The sequence below is a fragment of the Manis javanica genome, chromosome 8, assembly GCF_040802235.1.
Source record: "Manis javanica isolate MJ-LG chromosome 8, MJ_LKY, whole genome shotgun sequence".
NCBI lineage: Eukaryota > Metazoa > Chordata > Mammalia > Pholidota > Manidae > Manis > Manis javanica.
The window spans coordinates 84,007,410-84,027,698 of NC_133163.1; the positions used below are offsets into that span (position 1 = coordinate 84,007,410).

General features: G+C 43.8%; 2 protein-coding genes across 6 annotated transcripts in view; one reads left to right on the forward strand and one right to left on the reverse strand.

Moving 5' to 3' along the window:
- The window catches only part of AVEN (apoptosis and caspase activation inhibitor), a 303,004-nt gene that overhangs the window by 233,391 nt on the left and 49,324 nt on the right, over window positions 1-20,289 (forward strand). The window contains exon 6 of one of the 3 annotated variants that reach the window (XR_012120625.1): window positions 2,983-3,119. The exons of the other annotated variants lie outside the window; for them this stretch is intronic. The gene's annotated coding sequence lies outside the window, so the exon portion shown is untranslated. Of the gene's footprint in view, window positions 1-2,982; window positions 3,120-20,289 lie in introns of those variants that run through there. 3 annotated transcript variants of the gene reach the window in all.
- Window positions 1-20,289, reverse strand: part of RYR3 (ryanodine receptor 3) — a 506,091-nt gene that overhangs the window by 20,360 nt on the left and 465,442 nt on the right. The window contains exons 74-90 of one of the 3 annotated variants that reach the window (XM_036998418.2): window positions 20,097-20,193; window positions 18,387-18,493; window positions 17,915-17,966; window positions 16,913-16,966; window positions 15,846-15,945; window positions 15,614-15,693; window positions 14,239-14,315; window positions 11,924-11,997; window positions 11,654-11,671; window positions 11,151-11,231; window positions 10,710-10,798; window positions 9,628-9,756; window positions 6,733-6,837; window positions 4,930-5,011; window positions 2,957-4,287; window positions 1,449-1,507; window positions 534-702 (exon numbers count right to left, since the gene is read on the reverse strand). In XM_036998418.2, coding sequence (XP_036854313.2) covers window positions 534-702; window positions 1,449-1,507; window positions 2,957-4,287; window positions 4,930-5,011; window positions 6,733-6,837; window positions 9,628-9,756; window positions 10,710-10,798; window positions 11,151-11,231; window positions 11,654-11,671; window positions 11,924-11,997; window positions 14,239-14,315; window positions 15,614-15,693; window positions 15,846-15,945; window positions 16,913-16,966; window positions 17,915-17,966; window positions 18,387-18,493; window positions 20,097-20,193 — 2,704 coding nt within the window. The remainder of the gene's footprint in view (window positions 1-533; window positions 703-1,448; window positions 1,508-2,956; window positions 4,288-4,929; window positions 5,012-6,732; window positions 6,838-9,627; window positions 9,757-10,709; window positions 10,799-11,150; window positions 11,232-11,653; window positions 11,672-11,923; window positions 11,998-14,238; window positions 14,316-15,613; window positions 15,694-15,845; window positions 15,946-16,912; window positions 16,967-17,914; window positions 17,967-18,386; window positions 18,494-20,096; window positions 20,194-20,289) is intronic. The other 2 variants (XM_036998427.2, XM_036998420.2) reach the window with 2 other exon arrangements.

Below are 20,289 nucleotides of genomic sequence, written 5' to 3' on the forward strand. Positions count from 1 at the left end.
CAATCTCTCTGTGGAGGGGGCTGTCACCAATGGTGCTGGGATGGTGTGGCCTGGCCATTGGCAACTGTACCTCAGTGGGCAGTTTGTCACGGAAAGAATATCACAAGCTGTGCTGCAGGCTCACAGCCTGTGGAATATAGAGCTCTTGAGGACTAGCATGAGAGCCTAACCCTATCAGAGGAATATTCTTGGTGCATCCCAAATGATCCAGCCACTCTGAACTTTGCTCTATGATTGGCTAACTCCCCATAACATACATAAAGGACCAGTGAAAATGTGGGGTCTCTCCCCTCCTGGAGAGAGCACAGGTCAGAGAGGATGCTGTTGTCAGGGATGGGAGCTGAAGCTCTTCGCTTTTTTGTTTTCTTTTTATTTTCCTCCAACACAAAAAGACTGGGCAGAGAAACAAGAAGAGAAAAAGCAGAGGAGTGAGCAGGACGAGGAAGCATAGCTATCCAAATGGCCACACACTTCTCTGAGGTCTGCCCGGGCCAGCACCAGCACCCGGAGTGCCGCAGGGCTGCGTCACTCACCAGTAACTTGGTCTGATAGATTTCCAGCCCTTTAAAGAAATTGGCCATGAAGGCTTCAGGCTTCTCAACTCTGGATCCATGCCATCGCTTCTTCTTTTTTGTCACCTCTGCCCACAGTGCCTCGACCTGCTCTTCTTTGTCTCTATCCTCCTTCTCCCCATCTTCCATGCTGCAGGGATGAGAAACCCACTCAGCGGGGAAGGCCAGAGGGAGGCCTGGCCCAGACAGGGGGACTGAATTAAAGAGAAATCTTGTTATTATTCCTTGAGAGTGGGAACCTTGGTCTTTATCCCCCCACAGAACCTGGATGTCACCTGTGTATGCAATGAGTGGCGCCCATTTTGGTGAGCCACAGTCATAGGTGTACATCAGTTAGACATAAGTTTGTAGTCTTCTGAAATTCAGCTTAACAACTTTCTTTCCTTTCAGAAAAGTTGCCCTTTATTTTTTAGGACCTCTCTGGAATTAGCAATAGTACCTATTCTACTAAGCTTGTGGTAGGAGTTAAGTGAGATATTGTATAAAAGACTTAGCACAGGGCCTGGCATGTACTAGGTACTCATGTACCTGGCATGTGCTCGTATGTTAGATGCCATCATCAGCAACAACATTATTTGAAGTTGTGAAGTGTGGGTGCTTGATAATTTGTTTGGCTATGTGAGGAAATTTTGTTCTACTCGTTGAGATTATCAAGTTAACAAGATGAGTAGAATGTGTTTATTGTGTACCCCAGGTAAAAATAAATGTATTCAGTGCTGGCACAGTATCTATTTCTTGTATGAATAGAAATCAAGTATTCTATTGACTGCAGCAGTAGATGCCCCCAGGAGCCGTCTACCATAGCATTTCGAGTAGTCACCAAGTACTTACTCGGGCCTGACACATTTAGCCATCGAGTAGCTCCTGAGAACTTACTCTGCCTTCTCAGGTCCAACTTTTCCTTCTGCTTCATGTGCCACCTTCATCTCTGCTGCCTAGACAAAATAACAGCCAGACAAGTTTTTCTCAGATTAAAGAGCTCATGGAGACAAACCATACTGCTGGCCATTTCCATCTCCCTGGCCACAGTGCCATGTCTTACTCCTGCTTTGCTTTTCTTAGGACCATGGAACACACATGTCCTGCTATTTATCAGGCTGTTCTGGAGGGATGCCAAGACAAAGATTTCCAATTTGAAAACTCATGCCCTGCTATTATTTAAATCAAAGCTTATACTTGTGCCAGGACATTGTTGGAGCCCTAGGGCAGTGGTCCTACTGCCCCATGGGAGTCAGGGAGACACAGGACCCAGATCACACCAGGTCTGAGCCAGAACCTGCTTCTGGCACACAGAATTCCTTCCTTGTCACCAATCCTGTTACCACCACCCCAGTTCCTCTGACTGATGGCCAGTGCACTTAAAATTCAGGTTTACTACCAAGGCCCACAAGGCCTTTCTCTCCATCCTTGACTTGTACCACTTTGCTTGTTATTCCCTATAGCCAAACACCCAGACCCCATTTTCTTTCCTGGGATATTCCAAATCCTTTCCTGCACTAGGATATTTACATGAGCCATATCCTCTACCTGGAATGAATGAACAAAAGTTGTCTTTGGGCTCTGATCTCTTCACATTCTCGTTAATGCTAGGGTGATTCTGTGTGTTAGATGCTGCAACAGAAGGGAAAAACCAGGACTTTCCATGACCAAGGGGCTCTGAATTACTTTATCTTACTTCAGTCATCTATTCGACGGACTCAAAGTTCAAATTTCATAGTGGATGCATCGCAAGAATGAAAATGTCCCAAGCATGATAAAACTCACTGGGATGGTGTGCTAAATCATGTGATATCATGTGGCCCTTCTGGGGGTACTGCACAGGTGTTGTCTCACAAGAAAGGTCTCCTCTTATGCTATACAGGTTTCTTCTCCCATCTCAGTTTATGTCATTTTGCTTTTATGAAAGCACATTAGTGCCTGTTTTGCTAACTGAAAGAAATCCAAAGAGGATTTTCACTTTTACAAAATGGTAAAAGCTTATTTGCTTTATGCCATTTTGGTTAATGAAGGGGTTTATAGGAACATTCTAGTTACAGACAGTGTGGGAAACCTGGACCTGGTTTTCTATGCTTTTGCTTCCCGTGCACCATGAGAACTAACCTTCTAATAAAGGGTGGAACCAAGGTAAGGGTGACAGACCATCACATCATCATGTTTGGACTCTACATTGAAGGCCACTCAGCAGTTAGACACTGAAATAATCATTTAAGTCTCCCTCTTTCCAGACACAGCAGAGCTGGAATTCTAAGATCAGGGCACCTATGCAAGAGCTGCTATCTAAAACAATGTGGCTCCTAGGGAAGTAGTGTCAGTACAGTTGTAACATAGTGTGGCAAGTCTTTTCTGGGGCATAAAGAAAGATGACAGAAATAAATCACGCCTACCTGTGCTCTCCTTTTCTTCTGTACAGTACTCTCTAGAGTTGGGGGCTCATCCTTGCCAATGATCTCAGAGAGGTCACCCAAACCCACTTCTGGCCCATGCTTTAAGCTCCCTTCTTTCTTTGGATGGAATCCCAAGAGATCTGACATGATGTCTGCGTCGCCCTTCTCGCCCTTGGTGAAGCGCACTAGGCCCGCCGTGACACCCGGCTCAGGCCCTTCTGCCCGCTCGGCCTCTGCAGCATCATCATGGATGCCGAACTGGGTTGGGTCGGGCATGTCCCCCAGGATCTTGGTCACTCTGATGTTCTTCGCCCCTTCTATGAGGCCCCCTCCAAACACCGTGTTCCAGAGGATCTGAAAGACCCCACCCAAGATGGTGAAGAACAGGTGCAAGAGCCCCACAAACAACATCCAGAAGAATGAGAAGGACACCTTCACCAGCTCCTTCACAGGCATCCTCTTCACCTTCCGGTACTGCTTCTGGAGGTTCTTCAGGGTGGCCCTCTTCAGAAAGCCGGCAACGCTTCTCTGCACCGAGGCGCAGGCCACAGCAAACGCAGAGGCAGACTCAAGAGCCTTGTCATCTTCCTCGTCACCCTCGATGTCTACCGGGTAAGAAGAATTGTCATCTTCTTCCTCCTCCTCTTCTGGCCTGTCGACTGAGTCAGATTCAGAGATCTGTGACGCTAACTGCATCTCAAAGATGGTATCCTCACAGAAGTTCACAAACAGTTCCATCTTTTCTTGCTCTCCACCTTCATTGACCACATCAAAAATGAACTGCCGCTTAGATTCCTTCACCTGGGGCTTCTCCCATTGAGTTCGACTGGATTCACTGATCTCAAAATAAACGCGCTCGATTTTCTTGGCCCCACCCATGATCTCAATCCGTCCCAGGTAGGGTTCGAAGTAGCTTAGCACACTTTCTGCTGGGTCCAACAGACATTTAAGGCGAGAATCATTGGGCATATGTTCGGAGAGATTTGTCAATAACACGGCCACATTAAATCCTATGTCCTTGGCCGGCTCATGGAACCGGTCTACAAAATCAATGTAATTAAACATGTCATTCTCATCAGCTTTTGCACACGAAAGGAGAAAGTCAATCTCTGACTGTGTGTACTGTTTCTGCCCTTCCATGGCCTTCTGGAATTCTTTTTTGGAGATGATCCCTTTACCATCTGAATCATATTCTTTGAAGGTGTCTGAGCTGGTTAAGTCTTTAAGTTTCAAGAACATGTCAAAGAATTTCAAGATCATTTCCACATTGGTAGATGACTCTACCAGTGTGTCAACCATCTGCTTGCCAATAGTTCCATTTACCACATTCCCTGTGAGGCAGGTTCAAAAAGACATACAAATATATAAATAATCCCAGTCATCATGTAACTGGTCAGATAGCTATTTTTAGAAGACTTCTATGCCAAATCAGTCAGCTCTTTTCTGACTGTGATGATTTGGAAGTGGGTAGGAGGGAGCAGCAAGCCATAAAGACTACACCACTGGGGCCACGGGAGAAAGAAACAAAGGGAAGGAGGAGAGGGCTGCACCAGGGCCTTTTATCTGGCCTGGGAGGTGGTTTTATTATCAAATTACTGGGGACACATAGGAATAAGTGGTGCCCCTTCATCCCCTTATACCTAGGAGGGTGCCCAAGTAGATGGCTGGCATACACACTGGCAGCCAGATGTATTGAGAAGCAATGGGGAGAGGGAGAGGATAGGGAGGAGCAAAGCTTGGAGGTTTTCCCCAGTTCATTCTGGCTTTCCTATTGATATAAAATGAGTCAGTTTCAGGCTTTGTCCATCAGACCATGTGCCCCTCACTCATTTTTTGCTTCTGAAAATTTGGTTTTCTAACCAATATCGTATGGCATTGATGATCTGCCAGAAGGCTAATCTGCATGGTTAGTATTGTTAGTGCTCAGACCAAATACAGTTGTGTCAATGCCTAGTTATACCAAACAGCCCAACCTTCCAGGAGGGACAGAAGCATCACCACCATGTCCTGAAGGAGATCCAAGAGTTCCTTCAGCAGCTCGATCTGACTGGAATCCTAGAACAGAAACAGGAGATACCCCTGAGCTATCTGATCCCTCAGCAAAGTACAGGGCAGTGAGCAAAAAAAACTGCTCTGGAAAGCTCAGGTGAAGGCTGCCTTAGTCTCTCGAATGAGCTGCCTTTGCATCGTGAGTGCGTATCTACACACCCACCGCTCGGAGCGTCAGAGGCTCACTCGGGCAGGACTCATCCAACAGAGCTCCTTTATGGGTTCCCTTTTATGAGCACAATGTGGCAGATACACCAGTTTTTGTCTGAAACTACTGAACAACCAATCCACTAAGAGCCCTTAGGTGTCTCTACAAGTTTATGTTCTTTTTTATACTGGATAATTATCAGGTGAGCTTTTTGGGAATAGCATTGCAATCTTATTAAAATGCCAAGGTTATAATCACCAAGTAGGTTCTCCTTTCTTTCTGGGTCCATTTAGGTCCTACTGATTCTAGTTGGTGGTGATCTGGGTGCCACTGATCCCTTAAAATGTCTTATAATTGAGGCTCTTCCTCTAGATGGTTTTGATACCAGTCTGTTTGGTTTTAATTTCAGCGTTGCAGACAGGGCCTTGCAGAGTCAGCTCTGTGCTTTATACCCTATGTCCCAGAACAAGGGGCCCCTGGAGTCTGAGGTGGGCGATCTGAGGATGGGATTGAAAAAAGCATTCTCGGCCCACACTTCTTTGACAGGTTCTCTCTCACACAGAGACAGTTCTTCATCCAGCCCTTCAAATTGCAGAGGGACTTTCCTCTACGTTTGATGGGTCTCTTGTTGTACACAAAATATCACAGAAGTGTAGAATATTAGGGCTATAAGAGACCTCAGAGGTCATCTATTCTAATTGCTACTATTATACAGATGACGAAACCAAAAACCAGAAAGGGGAAATGACTTCCTGAAAGTCACCAGTGAGGAGGTGGAGGGTGAGGCTCTTGTCTCCAGAGCCTCTACACGGGCTGCCCAGCTGGCTGGCTGACATAGGAATGGACTTATCACTGCTGAATGAGCAGCTCTTCCTCCCATAAGGCCAGAGTCAAAAGGGGAAAAATGAAAGGGTTAAATAGCACATTCCAGACGAGAGGCAGCAGATGTGACAGCCTTGAACATTTTAGATACACATTATCTAAATTAATGCTGCAAATGTTACACTAATCAGCCTGAAACACATCCTGAAGTTCTCCCTCATGTGTTGCCATGGAGAGAAGTGGTTGACGATACATACACTAACATTGATTTGTTCATAATAAATGCTCTGAGTGATTCTGATTCATCTTGCCAGAGAGATGGGGAGTGAGAAGGAAAGGCAGAGACGGGGAGGGAGGAGCAGGCAGAGGTGAGAGAGAAGGGATATGCGAATTACAGGGACATGCAGACATCTGACAAATCAGACAGGGCGGGTAGATCATTATCAACTGACTGGAACAGTGACAAGGAAGCAAAAAGGGTTAGCACCAGGAAAAGCAAGTGTTGAGGCAACTATGAAAAGGGGAGGTTGGTGGGACACAGGAAAGAAGCCGCATCCATGCAAAAGCCTGTCTGGGAACCCCCTGGAGGCATTCATTCCTGTCTCCCATCCAGGCCCTCAATTTAAAAAATGAGACCTAACCTGCATGGTTTTTCCAGCTGTTTGATCAAGCAGCCACATTACAACGGGAACACCAATGGGTGAGGACTGACTTAGCATTTCACACCAATGACACATCGGGGAACAGGGCACAGTACCTGAGAGAGTTTCATCTGCATGTTAGCGAACACATGGAGGAAGCCGACCACCGCGTCCCACAGCCTACTGTGAGCCAGGCTCTGCTGGTTCCCAATGCATGGGCCCTACGGACAGGAGGACAGCCGCACTTCACTTAAACATCGTGAGCTACTCTGAGCTTTGGCCTAGTGAGCGTATCTGACACCTGCTTATATGAGCAGATCACTCCTTCCAAAAGTCTTGCATTTTGTGCCCAGTAATTTCTCAGGATATTACCACCACCCTCCCCCCATCATAGGATTCTATGTGTCTGAAAAAACACTAGGAATTTCAGTCTGGCGATTTTCAGAGATTTTCTTGTGGCTTCAGAATGCCTTTTTCAAACAAAATCTTACACTGAAGAACATTATGTGAGAGTTAAATGCCCTGGTTGGAAGAGGACAGAAGGGCACTCCTGCCCACTCTCACCCACGCCTTGGCCTGAGAGCAGCTCTGAGGGACTCCAGGGTTCCGCAGAGCATAGCTGGAGAACCAGGCCCCTGTGCACTCACTGCTTTCAGGCAAAGCTACACATAAATGCTATGACCACATGGCTATCTACTCAAGTAAAAAAATCTGTATAATATTCCTAATGTCCAGCTACTTTAAGGATTAGTTTATCATTAACCCAAACTGGAGGTATTCTATCTCTAGTATCTTTTCTGCAAGCCAAACAGACTTGGTTACCAGTTTGCATTTTCCATGTTAATAACCTTCTCTATTTTTGAAAATCATTACTAAATCAATATTAAAAAAATAAATTATTTGGAATTCTGCATGGGAAATTTGCCTATTCTTTCTTAGTCATTTATTTCTATCAGTATGGACTCCACATGTCCATTTCAGGCTTGGGGTTATAATCTAATACTACTTCATTTCATCAAAACTTCCAGTATTGGCCACTGAGGGCTCTTTCAGTTGGCTCCTGTACCCCTTTGACATACCTCCATCAATTTTTTTCTCACACTTCCTTGCACTACAGGATTCTCCAGGTTGCTCTTGTAGATTCCTGCCCCAGTCCTAGACTCAGTCGTTTTCCCAGGCAGCCCTGGTTCCTTTCACTGGAGAATGATATTGGAAACCAAGATCTGGGTGCTAACTGGGTGTCATTTTTTCTTTCAGGTCCTCTCAGCTGACAGAGAGGCAGATATGTATGTCATACTAATTACTGTGTTTACACATACCTATAAATATTTCTCTATGGAAGTGCCTATTTATATTAGGCTGACCATGAGTTTAGCGCACTGATGTCTCCAACTTTAATCCATTCCCACATGGATTATCTAGCTTCCTCTCCTTGCTTGTCTGTAACTTCCTACTCCAACAGTGAATGAACCTGGCTCCTGCCCTCTATTAACAGCTCATTTCCATTATACATGTATAGTGGTTTCAGAATTATTAATACATATCCCCATGGGAAAAGCTTTGTCAACTGAAGTGCCTCTGTTTAGTTCCTTTTGCCTTTGGTCTTACCGACTGTACTCATTTCCAGAGTTTCTTAGGTCAGCCCCTTATACCCCATCCCTTCAGTAATATTTATTTTATATATTTTTATAGATTTGGATTCTTCTTTCACATTCTGCCTATACTTCTTATCCTTAACTCTCCCTTATAGTTTCTTTTCCTACCCTCTAATCAATCTCTAAATCACTCTTCAATAAGAAATTTCCAAAAAGAACACTGATACTATCTCAAGTTCTAGAAAAGGCCTGACAGAATTCCCAGGAAGAGGAAAGCAGGAGAAATACTGTCTGCATCCCAAAGTCACATAAGCTTGTTTAAAAAATCACTCTTCATGTACATTTGGTGTCTGATCCCTAGAGGCCTCTAGATTCTTTTTGGAACAAAACCGGTTGTTGAAAGAAACTCAAATTCGCCAAAAAGTAAGCTTCTCCTTTGCTTTTGGGTTAAGTACCTCAGGGGAAATTTTGAAGATCAGGATGGGCTCTGCAGAGAGTGAATCCAGTGCTCGCCAGATCTGTTCCGTGTTTCACATTCTGTGACACTTCAGATGTCACCTCTTCCTAGGTTTATCATTCCAAGTACTTAACAATCCTTGAGTAAGACAAGGATCAGTCTCTGCCTTCGAACCCTCATTTTCAAGTTGATAGTCTTAGCCTTTGTGTTTATTTTAATAAGCAAATAGGATTTGAGTGTGCAAGTTGCTCACCATACGGATTTTGACAAATCTTATATTGCTGCTATCTTATATGGCTACTGACTTAATAGCCAATTATGCCCAAGTACATCCTTTATTCTTTTTCATGACAGACCACTGTAGACAAAGAACAGAGATTGTTGTGAGCAGAGAAAGGATGCTGCAAGATCTGAATATCCAGGCTGAAATTCACTTGTAGATCTGACTGCCATTGCGCATAGTGTATGTGCTCCTCCTGAAGTTACCCTTTCCATAGAGTTAATTTCTGACAAATTAGTAGGATTTCATTAATTTTGTTTTTAACCTTAAGACTCAAGATAACATCAATTATCCCTTAATTCCTTCATTCTATTAATCATTTCTCCACTTCACGCTCCATGCTTACTGAACACTTATGATGTACCACCCATGCTAGATATGAAGAATTTTAAATTGATTATGAAATTTTCTGTCTGCAGTAACTTATCAGTCTAGGAAGGAAAGCAAACTGCAACTAGATAAATGCAAATAACGTGTGACAAGGCTATGAACAGGTCACAGTGGGGGACCACAAAGCAGAGCTTCTCTGAGCACAGGTACTATTGGTAGATAAATATTGTCAGTGCTAGGGCAGGATGCACTGCTCAAATGTGTATCCAAATATTCCATAGGGAATATGGAATAATGGAATGTTGAAAATGTTCTCTTTGTTTCCAAGCATGCACTCTATAGCACATACCTGGATGTATTCTGTAAGAGAATTGAAAATCTGCTTTGTGACTGCCAGAGCTTTGGAAAAATTGTGCTGTCCAGATTCATCAATGATGTCCTTTCCTGAATAATACCAGTAGAAATCACTGATTGATTCCTAAGAACAAACAGGTAAAGTTTAGTATTTCTCAGGCTTCTTCAGTGAAGCTAGACCCAATGTTTGGGAGAATACAAGAGAATCCAACATTGCTACGATCTCTTTGGTTTGACAAGAGCCTGGGACTCTGAAGAAGCACAGAGATAATGGACCCCTAGCATCTTTTACACGCAGGTATCCCTCCGCAGGAAAGAGAGGGACATGGACTGTGTTCAGCTGGACCTGGGTGACTGTGATATAGGAAAACATACTCACAATGAAAATGTACACTAAAGATAATACTGATTCCCATCCAAATAATCCTACCAGCAGCAGCACCATGGTAGCTAATGCTGTAAGCGCCAGGCATTGTTCTGAATCAGCACATATGTTCATCCTCTCCACCTTTACTACCTCCCTATGAAACAGGGACTGTCCATTTTATAGATGAGAAAATTGGAACACAGGGAGGTTAAGTAGATAGCTCCAGGTCACAAACTGGTAAGTGGCAGAACCAGGATGGGGAATTAGCAAAGAGCAAAGAGCATCCTTCTTCATGTTTATGTAGACTTTCTTGATATTGTTTGAATTTGCCTGCAAACAATTAGCAAGCAACTGCTCAAACACTAAAAATTTGTAAACTCATTCCCTCCACTTTCTGTACTTCTTTCCAGTGAAAAATCTGTTCTCATTCACAGATTGTGTTATAGCTCTGATGTACTGTGGCTAGGTTTTCACTGGCAAAATTAAAGCTAACCTGCATTTTATAACAGATGATTTGGTATTTAACCACTCCCCCACTTCAGTCTTCAAACATACTTTTTAGGTATTTGGCCTCCCATAAATGTGCAGACATAGATCATAAATACCTTTCTTCCTGGGGCGTGGCTATATCCTGGGCCTCGCTGGCCCTGTGTAAAACTGTCTTAAGCTTTTAGAGATGTGAAGTGTGCCACCGCCCAAGGCCCCCTCACCTGCAGACGCAGAAGGTAGTCCACAGTGGCGATGATGACATTCACGGTGGTGGTGTTGCCCATCTGAGTTCTCAGGAAGTTCTGAAAGTCTGAGAACACCAGGGCTGGGTCAGAGAACACCAGGGCCTGCTGGACAAAGCTCTTCCCTGAGCACCCTAATCCCAGGGACACTGGAAACTGGACTTAATGAGCCCAGGGACTAGACAGAAAGGGCTGGGTGTTTAGATTAACCATGTGAAGATTCTGGAAGCAGCTTAGGTTGGGTGGCCCTGAATAACATTAGTGGTGAAGTTAAAGGTTGTTTCACATAGAGTTTCTGTAGGGGAATGGATTAACTACTGTGCTGGAGTTAGTAACTGGTTGTATTAAATGTGCCATCCTGAACTAAATCATAATTTGCACCTGTTGTTTTCCTTGGACAAATCAGTCTGTTCCACTTACCACTGTTATGTCCTTCACAAAGTAACTGTAGGAATCTAAAGAGATCTCGTGTAAACTCGTCATTCTGGAGTACTTTTTCACCTTGAAAACACAGAATAATGGTGTTTGGTTCCCCAACACAGAATGCCTTCCTATGCAAATTACTGCAGAACGATAGAGGACTTGCATCTGTTACAACAATTAGGAAAGGGGACTGGCTGAATGGTGATAAATCCAATTAACCTGGAACTGAGGCTACAGAACACAATGATCAACGGTGCTAAAATATGGAGCCCCAAGATGCATTTGTAAGGAAAACAGCTAGGCTAATGGCAGCAATGACTCACAGTCCATACCTCATGCTTTACAGATGGAAGACACTTCTTTAATTAAGCATCAAACTGCTGTATCAAACTCTGCATGCAACCACCAAGCCTTAGATGTGTCTGAACTGGGGCAGTTAAATAAGATCTCTCAGGACTCACACACATGGTAGACAACTCAGGCCAGAAACTTATACTTACCACGCTCACGAACAATGACTGGTGATGAGAGAAAAACAGAATGCAAGGTAAGAAAACCATAAACACCATGATAAACTGCGTTTAGTTGACTGGCTCTATGGACACATCCAGCCTAGATGCTGGTTGTACCAAAGCTACTGATGGAAATCTTTTGCTGAAGTGGAGCAAATCCTTGCAGTTTTAGAAACAGTGATCAGGGGTTCTAACCAGAAATAGTTAATTAAGCTTTTAATCAGAAGAGAGAGGCCTTCACATTCATCAGTTACTTACGTGTTCCTTCCTCAGTAACCATCCCCAGGCCTTCAGCTTTATTCTGCCTCTCAAATGCATTCAAATCAAGGACACTTGTAATAGATGAAAGAAAAAAACAAAGTTCAGGGCTACACACACTGGGAAAATGGATTTCTAATGTCATTGTACTTGTTGACTAAGAATATCTTGTCCTTGTATTAGTATAAAGGGACTAACATATGACAATGTGGTTGAGTCTAATGGTTTCCTGTGTTTGTGCCAAGTGGTATTGTCCAAAGATGCCAGTGGTTCACAGACATTGTCACATACATGGGAGGGGTCAGAAAAACTTATGGTGACTGTCATTGTTTGTCCAGTTTGAGTCCTTCCTTGTGGATGGAGATTTAGAAAGCTTTCCCATGAAAAGAAAGAATAATCTGTTTCTAAGATTTCTCAAGGGAAATTTTAAACTGCGCTAATTAATGTTCACTTCCCAGTATTACCTACTTTCTCTTAGAATCACAGGGAATTGTGGGTTTTAGCACTTAGGATGAATACCAATGGAGAGAGTGACACATTCCAAATTTTAAAGGGCCACACCTTTTAGGAGTCTTGCATTATTCAGAAGTCAATAGTAGCCAAGATGAAGCTTTCTAGAGGCAATGATGTCCCTACTAGGTGTTCCTGAACCTGTAAAAAGTTGGCCTTCATCTTTTGTCCCTACTCTCTCCAAACTTCTCACTCATGGTCACTACCAACTCCTACTTAGCCAGGAACCCCCAGGACAACCACAAAGCTTTATAGGACGGTTCAGGATCATGTTATTTCCAATTGGGGCTCATCCTATTTCTCTAACAGACTAACTCCTTCCCCAGTCTGAATGGTTTCATAGAACATAAGAACATAAGTTCTCATAAGAACATAGCTCTTAGGGAAGCTTGTGGCCGAATCCATTAGGCTCTGTAAAAGTCTTGCCCACCCTTTTCCACTGGGCAAAGGAAACATCTGCTGGGTTGAAAAGACATTAGGGAAAAATCCAGCTTTCCCTCTTTGAGGCAGTCACATACATTCTGTAATTTAGATATATTTTAAAGAGAAAAATGAAAATTTCTATTGCCATCTTTCTTGGTTTTTCCCAGATCTTGTTACCAAAAGGGTCTGCTCAATAACACAAAACTACCCTCATAGTTGGGTTTTGCTGTCAAAGGAGGACAACACGGAAACAAGACATTGGGGGAAAGCTGCTCTGAAGTAGCAGTTCTGATTCAGGTGACAATCTGTGCAACAGACATTTCTGACACTCCATCCTGAAACAGCCATTTCAAATGTTTTAATTTCTCTAGTGCTTAAGTATTTTACAAATATGTACTAATTTTATAACCAGCAAAAACATGAAAGAATCTTAAAACTTCTGTTAGAACTCAACTGGCCTCTAAGGGTATGTCACCTGTCCCTCCAAGCCATCATTATAGATGTGTTTAGCAATGTGAAGTATTACTGACTACCAATAGAACTCTTAGAAATTTAACTGAGAATTTCACGAGCAACATGGAACTGAACTGCCTTGATTTTTGTCATCTCGGAGTCCACATGTCCTATTTTACTCTCAGTGAGTCAGGTCTGGAAATATTGCGTTTTCTTTTCCTGAGAGAGGTAAGTAATAAATGAGTTGGCTACTGGTGGGGAAAAAAATGGAGCTGAGAATAAGGGATTGTACTGCTGCTCAAATATGCTTTCTACAACCCCATGGCACAACATCTACCCAGTCAAATAAGGTTAGCAACATTATGAAGTCCACCAAAGAAAATGTCCACCTTCCAAATTCTCAAATGGAAAACCTAATGTTCCATTTTTAAGAATATGAATTGGAAGCAAATGAGCTAGATAACTGTAACTTTGATTTCTTGCAGACTATTCACAATACCTAAGAATCTTAGACAATAAGCTGACACTTCACTTAGAAAAATTGCTGGCTTGTTTCTGAAATGAGCCAACTATGGTAACCTTATGACTTCTGGTTACATACTGTTCACATTCAGCAATGAGGGGAGGCTCACACAATATGGTAATAATATCAACAAAGGCTTAATGCTTTGTTTTTTAGGCTATGGCAAAATTTTCTCATGTCAGAATGGATGTGTCAAAATATTGACTAATCAAATAACTATTCAGACTCAAAGAAATGTTAAGGATCAAAACAAATGAAGTGCTTAATGGGTCTACTGAAAACACAGCCTGAGTCACAGTAGGGTATTCATCCTCTTTTCCATTCTTTTCTGAGCATATGTGTTTAGGAGAAATTGAATAGTGAAGAGCTTTTAAAAATGTTGTATGGATGGTTTTCCCATATTTACCTGCAAGACTGCATAAGACCAGAAAGGCTCTGAAAGAATCCAGCATCCTTTTTCTCCTTTAGGTAGTCTAGCATTTTCTGCAAGAGATGCACATTTTAAAAGGAAAACAATGTAAACTATGCCACAAGTACTGATCCTAATTGTAATGGAGAAATGGCAAGTCCCAGCCACACAGGCCCACTGAGTCAGGTCCAGGGTGGTGGTTCGTAACTCCAGTAAGCTTCAGTACCCCGTGGAGTTAAACCCTCCATATGCCTGAGCCCCACCATCTTCTATGGAACCAGAATCCATCAGGGCAGACATTTCATAAAGGGCCACTGGTATTTCTGACAGGGCAGTCTAGTAAATTGTTGCCAATCATAGATTTACTGTTTGAAGTCTCTCCTATTTGGGAACAAGTGCCAGGATCATGATGGAAGAATGTTCCCTGTAGCTGTGGTACAATCTCAGCAGCTTGTGCAATGAACTTGGTGCCTGGAACAGGAGCTTAGCCAGTAATACACCTAGCTGACAGCTCAGTGTGACTTTGTTTTCCCTGTTGTCTGTAACTGGGAAGGTAGAAACTTGACATAATACAAATGTTTGTTTGTTAAATAAAATAGCCTGCAAGAAAGTCAATTGATGGGGTGGTACTGGAAGACAACAGAAAGTGAGTGGTGTCTCTGAAGATAGTAGTTCTTAAGAAATTTGTCTGAGTTGAATTAAAGGCTAGGAAAAATTATATGCAATAATGGATTACGTATTTGGAGATTCTCAAAGGCCCTGGGATATAACTCTTAAGAATGCCAAGCTCTTTGAAATAACACTTTCCTGTGCACAGAATTTTTTAGCCAGACCCTGGAGCACCTGTGTGCTGTCCTTTAATGCATGAACTTTTACTGGAATTATACACTGCTATACCCTCTGCCCCTAGAATAGAGCCTTGCCTTAATGTGTAACCAGCAATCACTAAACAGTTGTTGAATTCATGAAGGAATAATGAACACCAGGTGTGTAGGGTTACAAACTTTACTTAACTCATCAGCCTTCTTGCTCACAGTAAGACAAACAAGTGAACTGGTTGAAATAAAAACTTAAGGCTTAGAGAACCTCCTCTAGAGCATATTTGTGCAAAGAATCATCTAATGATGGAAAAACAAAATGTTTTTCTCTTTGCACCCTGGATAAACCCTTTTTACTAAGTACACATTGTCTGTAGACTCCCAGCCCTGGTTTCATCTGTGTTCATCTATTCTGATATGATTGGCCACTAAGGACAAACACCAGTGAAGGTGATTCTGGGTGGCTCCCTCTGCAGCCTCTTCCCTGAAGCATGACAGCTGTCACACGGGAACACCCCAGGAAGTCTGTGCTACCTCCCTCGGGGCCCCATTACCTGTTGCACACCAGCATTGCCCCCATTCAGAATGGCGATCCCCAGCTTCAGAGTCTCAACCACCATGGGGCTCATCTCACCTGCCATGGTGAAGATTCGATTGAATCACCAAGGAAACAGAGGCAAATCATGCCTGTGGGGCTTTATCAGGACTCTTTAATAATGGCTTCATGTCACAGTGTGATATCTCTGGGGCAGTTACAGAGGACCGTCCCGCAGTCACAGAAATCACCTTTGCTGGCACTTATCATCTGGAGGACCATCTCTGCGGCTCCGCGCTCATGCAAACGCGCTTGCTGGTACAGGGTTTTCTGCTTTTCCATTTCTTTCTCCTGGGGAGAAAAAAACAGGGAAGGATTTGTTTACCCCCAGGGAATTCAGTGTTAAGGTGAGTTGAGAGAGATAATCTTTACTTGCTAAAGGAAGTCAACACACATAATTTCTGATAAAGCAGACTTCTAATGTTTATTTCCAGATGCTGCTCAGCTTTCCAAAACTGTCTATGCATAATCCACTCATATTTTGACAATGGACTTTTACTTTTTGCACTGGTACACAGTCCATTCCCCTGTGATACTGTAATTATAGGAAGTGATCCCAGATTTAAATGTTTTGTTTTCCATGCTCTGTCATACAGGGGGGACACCTATGGAGTAGTGAGCTGGAGTACATCTGTCTGAATGTAGGAAACCCCATTTACCTAGAATGCTCAGACCACAATTAACAGAGCTGTACCAGATATGGGATATCAGAATTTTGCATCAAGGCTTTCCAGGACTGTAATTATATTCATTTACTTTTACTGTTGTATATTTTGCCTGTAAAAGAGTACAAATCTATAAACCTAATGTAGTTTTATCTTGGGAGATTCAGGGTCCTCTACTGCCTCAAAATCAAAATGTCAATCAATTGCACTTGCAGAATAGTATAAAAACTATCCCAGGGTCTGCATTGTGCTTTGCGTTTTTAAGTGCGGATGCTTGAATCTGTCTGTCTATGGCCCTGTTACTACCGTACTTGGGTATAAGTAGAAAATTCCTCAAGAACAAACCTGCGGGGCAGTTTGCTGCCTGCCCGCCTGCCTGCCTACCTTTCATTAGGCTGAAAGACAGAAAACAGAACCACAGCCAACGGGGTGCCTTGTCATGCCCATTTAGCTGTGGTATCCAGGCTGACTTGTGTGTTCACTACCTGATACACATGGTGGGCGAGCCACACAGCTGATGCTGACGCCCCCCCTCTGAAGGCCTCTGTTGGCTTTGGAGGGCAGCACTGTATTCAATATTGGTGAAAACTTACTTCAAATGTTTTCTCCTTGTCTTCCTCTTCTTCATCCTCCCCACTCTGACAACTCTGGATTCCATGGAGCAGGGAAGGGAGGAGACAAATTAAAGGAAACCCTGATAAACAAGACTGTTCTACTGTGAGGGGCAGGGGACAGGACATAATTCTCAGGACCTCAGTGCTTTGTAAAACCAAGAACATTTGACTGCTGCAGGGGCAACATTCTACTCTGCATGCCATCCCTGCAGCCACCAAGGGGTTTAGACATGAGAATGGGAACGCTTGAGATCATGCAGTCAGGGGGGCCCTATCTGGCTTAACCGTACACCTGAATTCTTCTACCTAGTAAAGTACTGGTATAAATGCAGAGACAGGAGTTCAGGGAGCTGTCCCTTTCTAAACAAGAACCAGGTGCTTGGCAATGAGATCAGAGACACCTAGGATGTGAATCCTAAAGTGCCCCTTCCCATCGTGACAGTACAGCTGGTAGGGAATGGGTGCTATCAACATGGCCCCTTTCTGCCTAATGGAAAGGTTTTCCATTTGACAAAGAGAAGTTCCCTTAACCAGCCAGCATTCCAGAGGCCACCATCCTTCTAGCTGTCATGAAAACATCACTCTGCCTCTTCAGAACACTAGGATCTCCACCTCATTTCTAGGCCTGTTTCCAAATGTACTGAACTTCTTTTGCCTACAGATACGTTCAAACTGTTGGACACGTTCTGAACGTTGACTGAAAACACGAGGATAGTGGGTAGGCCCGAGCCCCATTTAGTTGGCTTAGAACTGCCATGTGAACCCAGACACTAGCACCCAGCATTTCTGCAGAGCTTTAAGGTTTCCTTAGGGATGGTGGAGTGGTTTACTAATGTCACGCATGTGAACTGTGCAATGTCTGGAGCCCAGGCCATGACTGAGTCCTAGGCCTGTGGCTCAAGCACATCAGTTTCTGTGTGCCTGAAGAGGCTTAAGGGACAATAGAAAAACTGAAAAAATGGGCAGAAAGCCCAGGTGTACCTTAGCCATCATGCTGGAATAGGAGGTGTACAAAGGGTCATCTTCTAATTTGCTGGAAAGAATGGAGGAAATATTTAGCAGGCTACTTTTGGGACCCAGAAGAAAAGATTAAGAGCCATAGAAATCTTAAATTAACTAGTGAGTTAATTTGAACCTCCCTCTCCCCGCTCCCCCCTGATCCTTTGAAACCACTGTGAAAATCTGAATCGGCATTGGCTTGATGTGGAATTTAGGGATGAAGGTGACAGTATCAGGCTGCTTAACCTTCAGACCCAGTGTACGGCATTATGATGAGAGGGCTGTGGCTTATGGGTTTCCCGAGACGTTTGATGGCCATCAATAAATAGGGCAGCAAGGAGGGCTGCTCAAACCTGGTATCCCCCTTCCAGGCACTCCCATCTGTGAGGGGAAGGTTTGGGGTGGATACCACGCCTGGTGCTTGGGAGAAGCAGGGTGCACAGGGGGTGCTGACCTCCTCTCCGTGAGAGCATTGCGGCTAAAATAGAGAATGATTTGATGAAGTGGGTCTGGCTGCCTTTCCGTCTCCTCCTCCTCCTCCTCTTCCACCTTGGGGGATTTCTACACAAACCAACATAGACAGCTTTTAGGCATGGGTTTCAGCACGTGCCGCCCAACTGCATGCGAACAAAGAGAAGGTAAAGCGCAAGGCAGGGAGCGCACTGGGCTAAAAGCACCAAGGGAAACCACTATGTCATATATTTATTTCAGGACAGAAGCCCTGAGGATGCGAGGTTGAACATATAAGTGTACATTTTTTTTTAGCCGATCAAAGAAACATTCCAATTTTAGGTTAAAATGAAATGAAGGAAAGAGCAAAAGCCTGACCCCAGGGGAGGAGCTACAGACCCCAACCAGCAGAACTCTCATGCAAGCTCTGGGCACCCAAGGTCAGGAGGGGGGCCCTGGACAGCCGCCAAGAGGCTGGACTTCTCGCCCAATACCTGATATTTCTGTTGGAGAGCTGGGCTGGGAATTGGGATGGGGCAAGAGTTACAAAGCACTGGGGCCGCTGGGGGTCTAATACTAGTCTAGACTCAACCCAGCCGAACACCTCTTTCCTGCTGATTCTAAAAATCTTTTCCTGCAAAATGCCATTTTGGAACTGCAAGCCTTACAGTTCTTCCTTTTATCAAGTCTTTTCTTTATTTCCTTTTGCAGAAAAGGGAATAGCAGTTGATGCCAGAGGTAAAAGTGCATTTTGTGGCAGTGGCCAAGCCAGCAGGGTGACCCATTTTCAGTAAACTGGTGAGAACTACATAAGCTGCGTGAGGGCTTCAGAGGTGGAGGGTGAAATGCTGCTGTCAACTTCATACTAATCAGGGAACAAAAACCAAGGAACAGCTTTTCTCACTGACAGGAATATAGGAAAAGAATGAACGGCATGAAGACAAATGGGAGGAAAATGGGGGAAAAAGATTAAGAGGAAAAAAAAAGAGGGGAGAAGAAAAAGAAATAGGGAGCTAGGGAAATAGAGAGAAAGAAACGTGGCAAGAGTGCATGTGAGAAACCAGGGCAAAACTAATGGAGAGAGTAAGGGGTAAGAAAAAAGAAAAATGAGAGAAATAAGGAGAAACAGCAAAAAGAACCACAGGCTGGCCAAAGGGTAAAAGAACCATAAGGTTGGCTTATTTTCTTTCTGAATCAGGATGAGGTTCTGTGGTGCCTCTGCAATAAGCTTTTCCCCTGGGTATGTTTTTTCAGTAGTTTTAGAGCATGAAGTCTGTTAGAGACAGGGCATGACCAATTTTCAGAAGGGCCAGATACAGAGATGAGAGATGCAGGCAGGGGGTTTATATGTGCCTTCCCCAAAGCAAAGCTATGGACCAGAAATGCAGGGCCTTGGTAAGGGCGGGGGACCTCCTGCAGCCGCTGGTGCTCACAAGTTAACTTAGCATGACCTTGCCGTGGCATGGCTGTGCATCCCAAGCAATATTAGTTGTCGATAATGAGAATGATCACACTATTAGCACCCCCAAGAGAAATTTATCCTCTGGCTCTTATGGCCATTAGCAGGGCCTCCCCTGGTAATTTATACAGTTAGTTCCTTTCAAATTTATATGCTCCAGTCTTTGTGAATCTTTAACTGTTATAACGCACACATATGAATACACAAAGAAATTCATTCACATCCATATCTACTCCCAGATGATTCAGTACTTACAGCCAAATCCTGTACTAGTTTCTCTTCAAAGGAATACTCCTCTGTTTCTATCCAAAATCTCTGATAGCCATGGAGGAAGAGGTTAATAGAGCGGTGCCTGAGTGGAAGGGGTGAGAGTGAAGTCAAGAGGGATCCATGGGGACACCATGTTTTAGTTGGGGTGGTTAACGGTTAGTAAGCAGGACAGACTTTT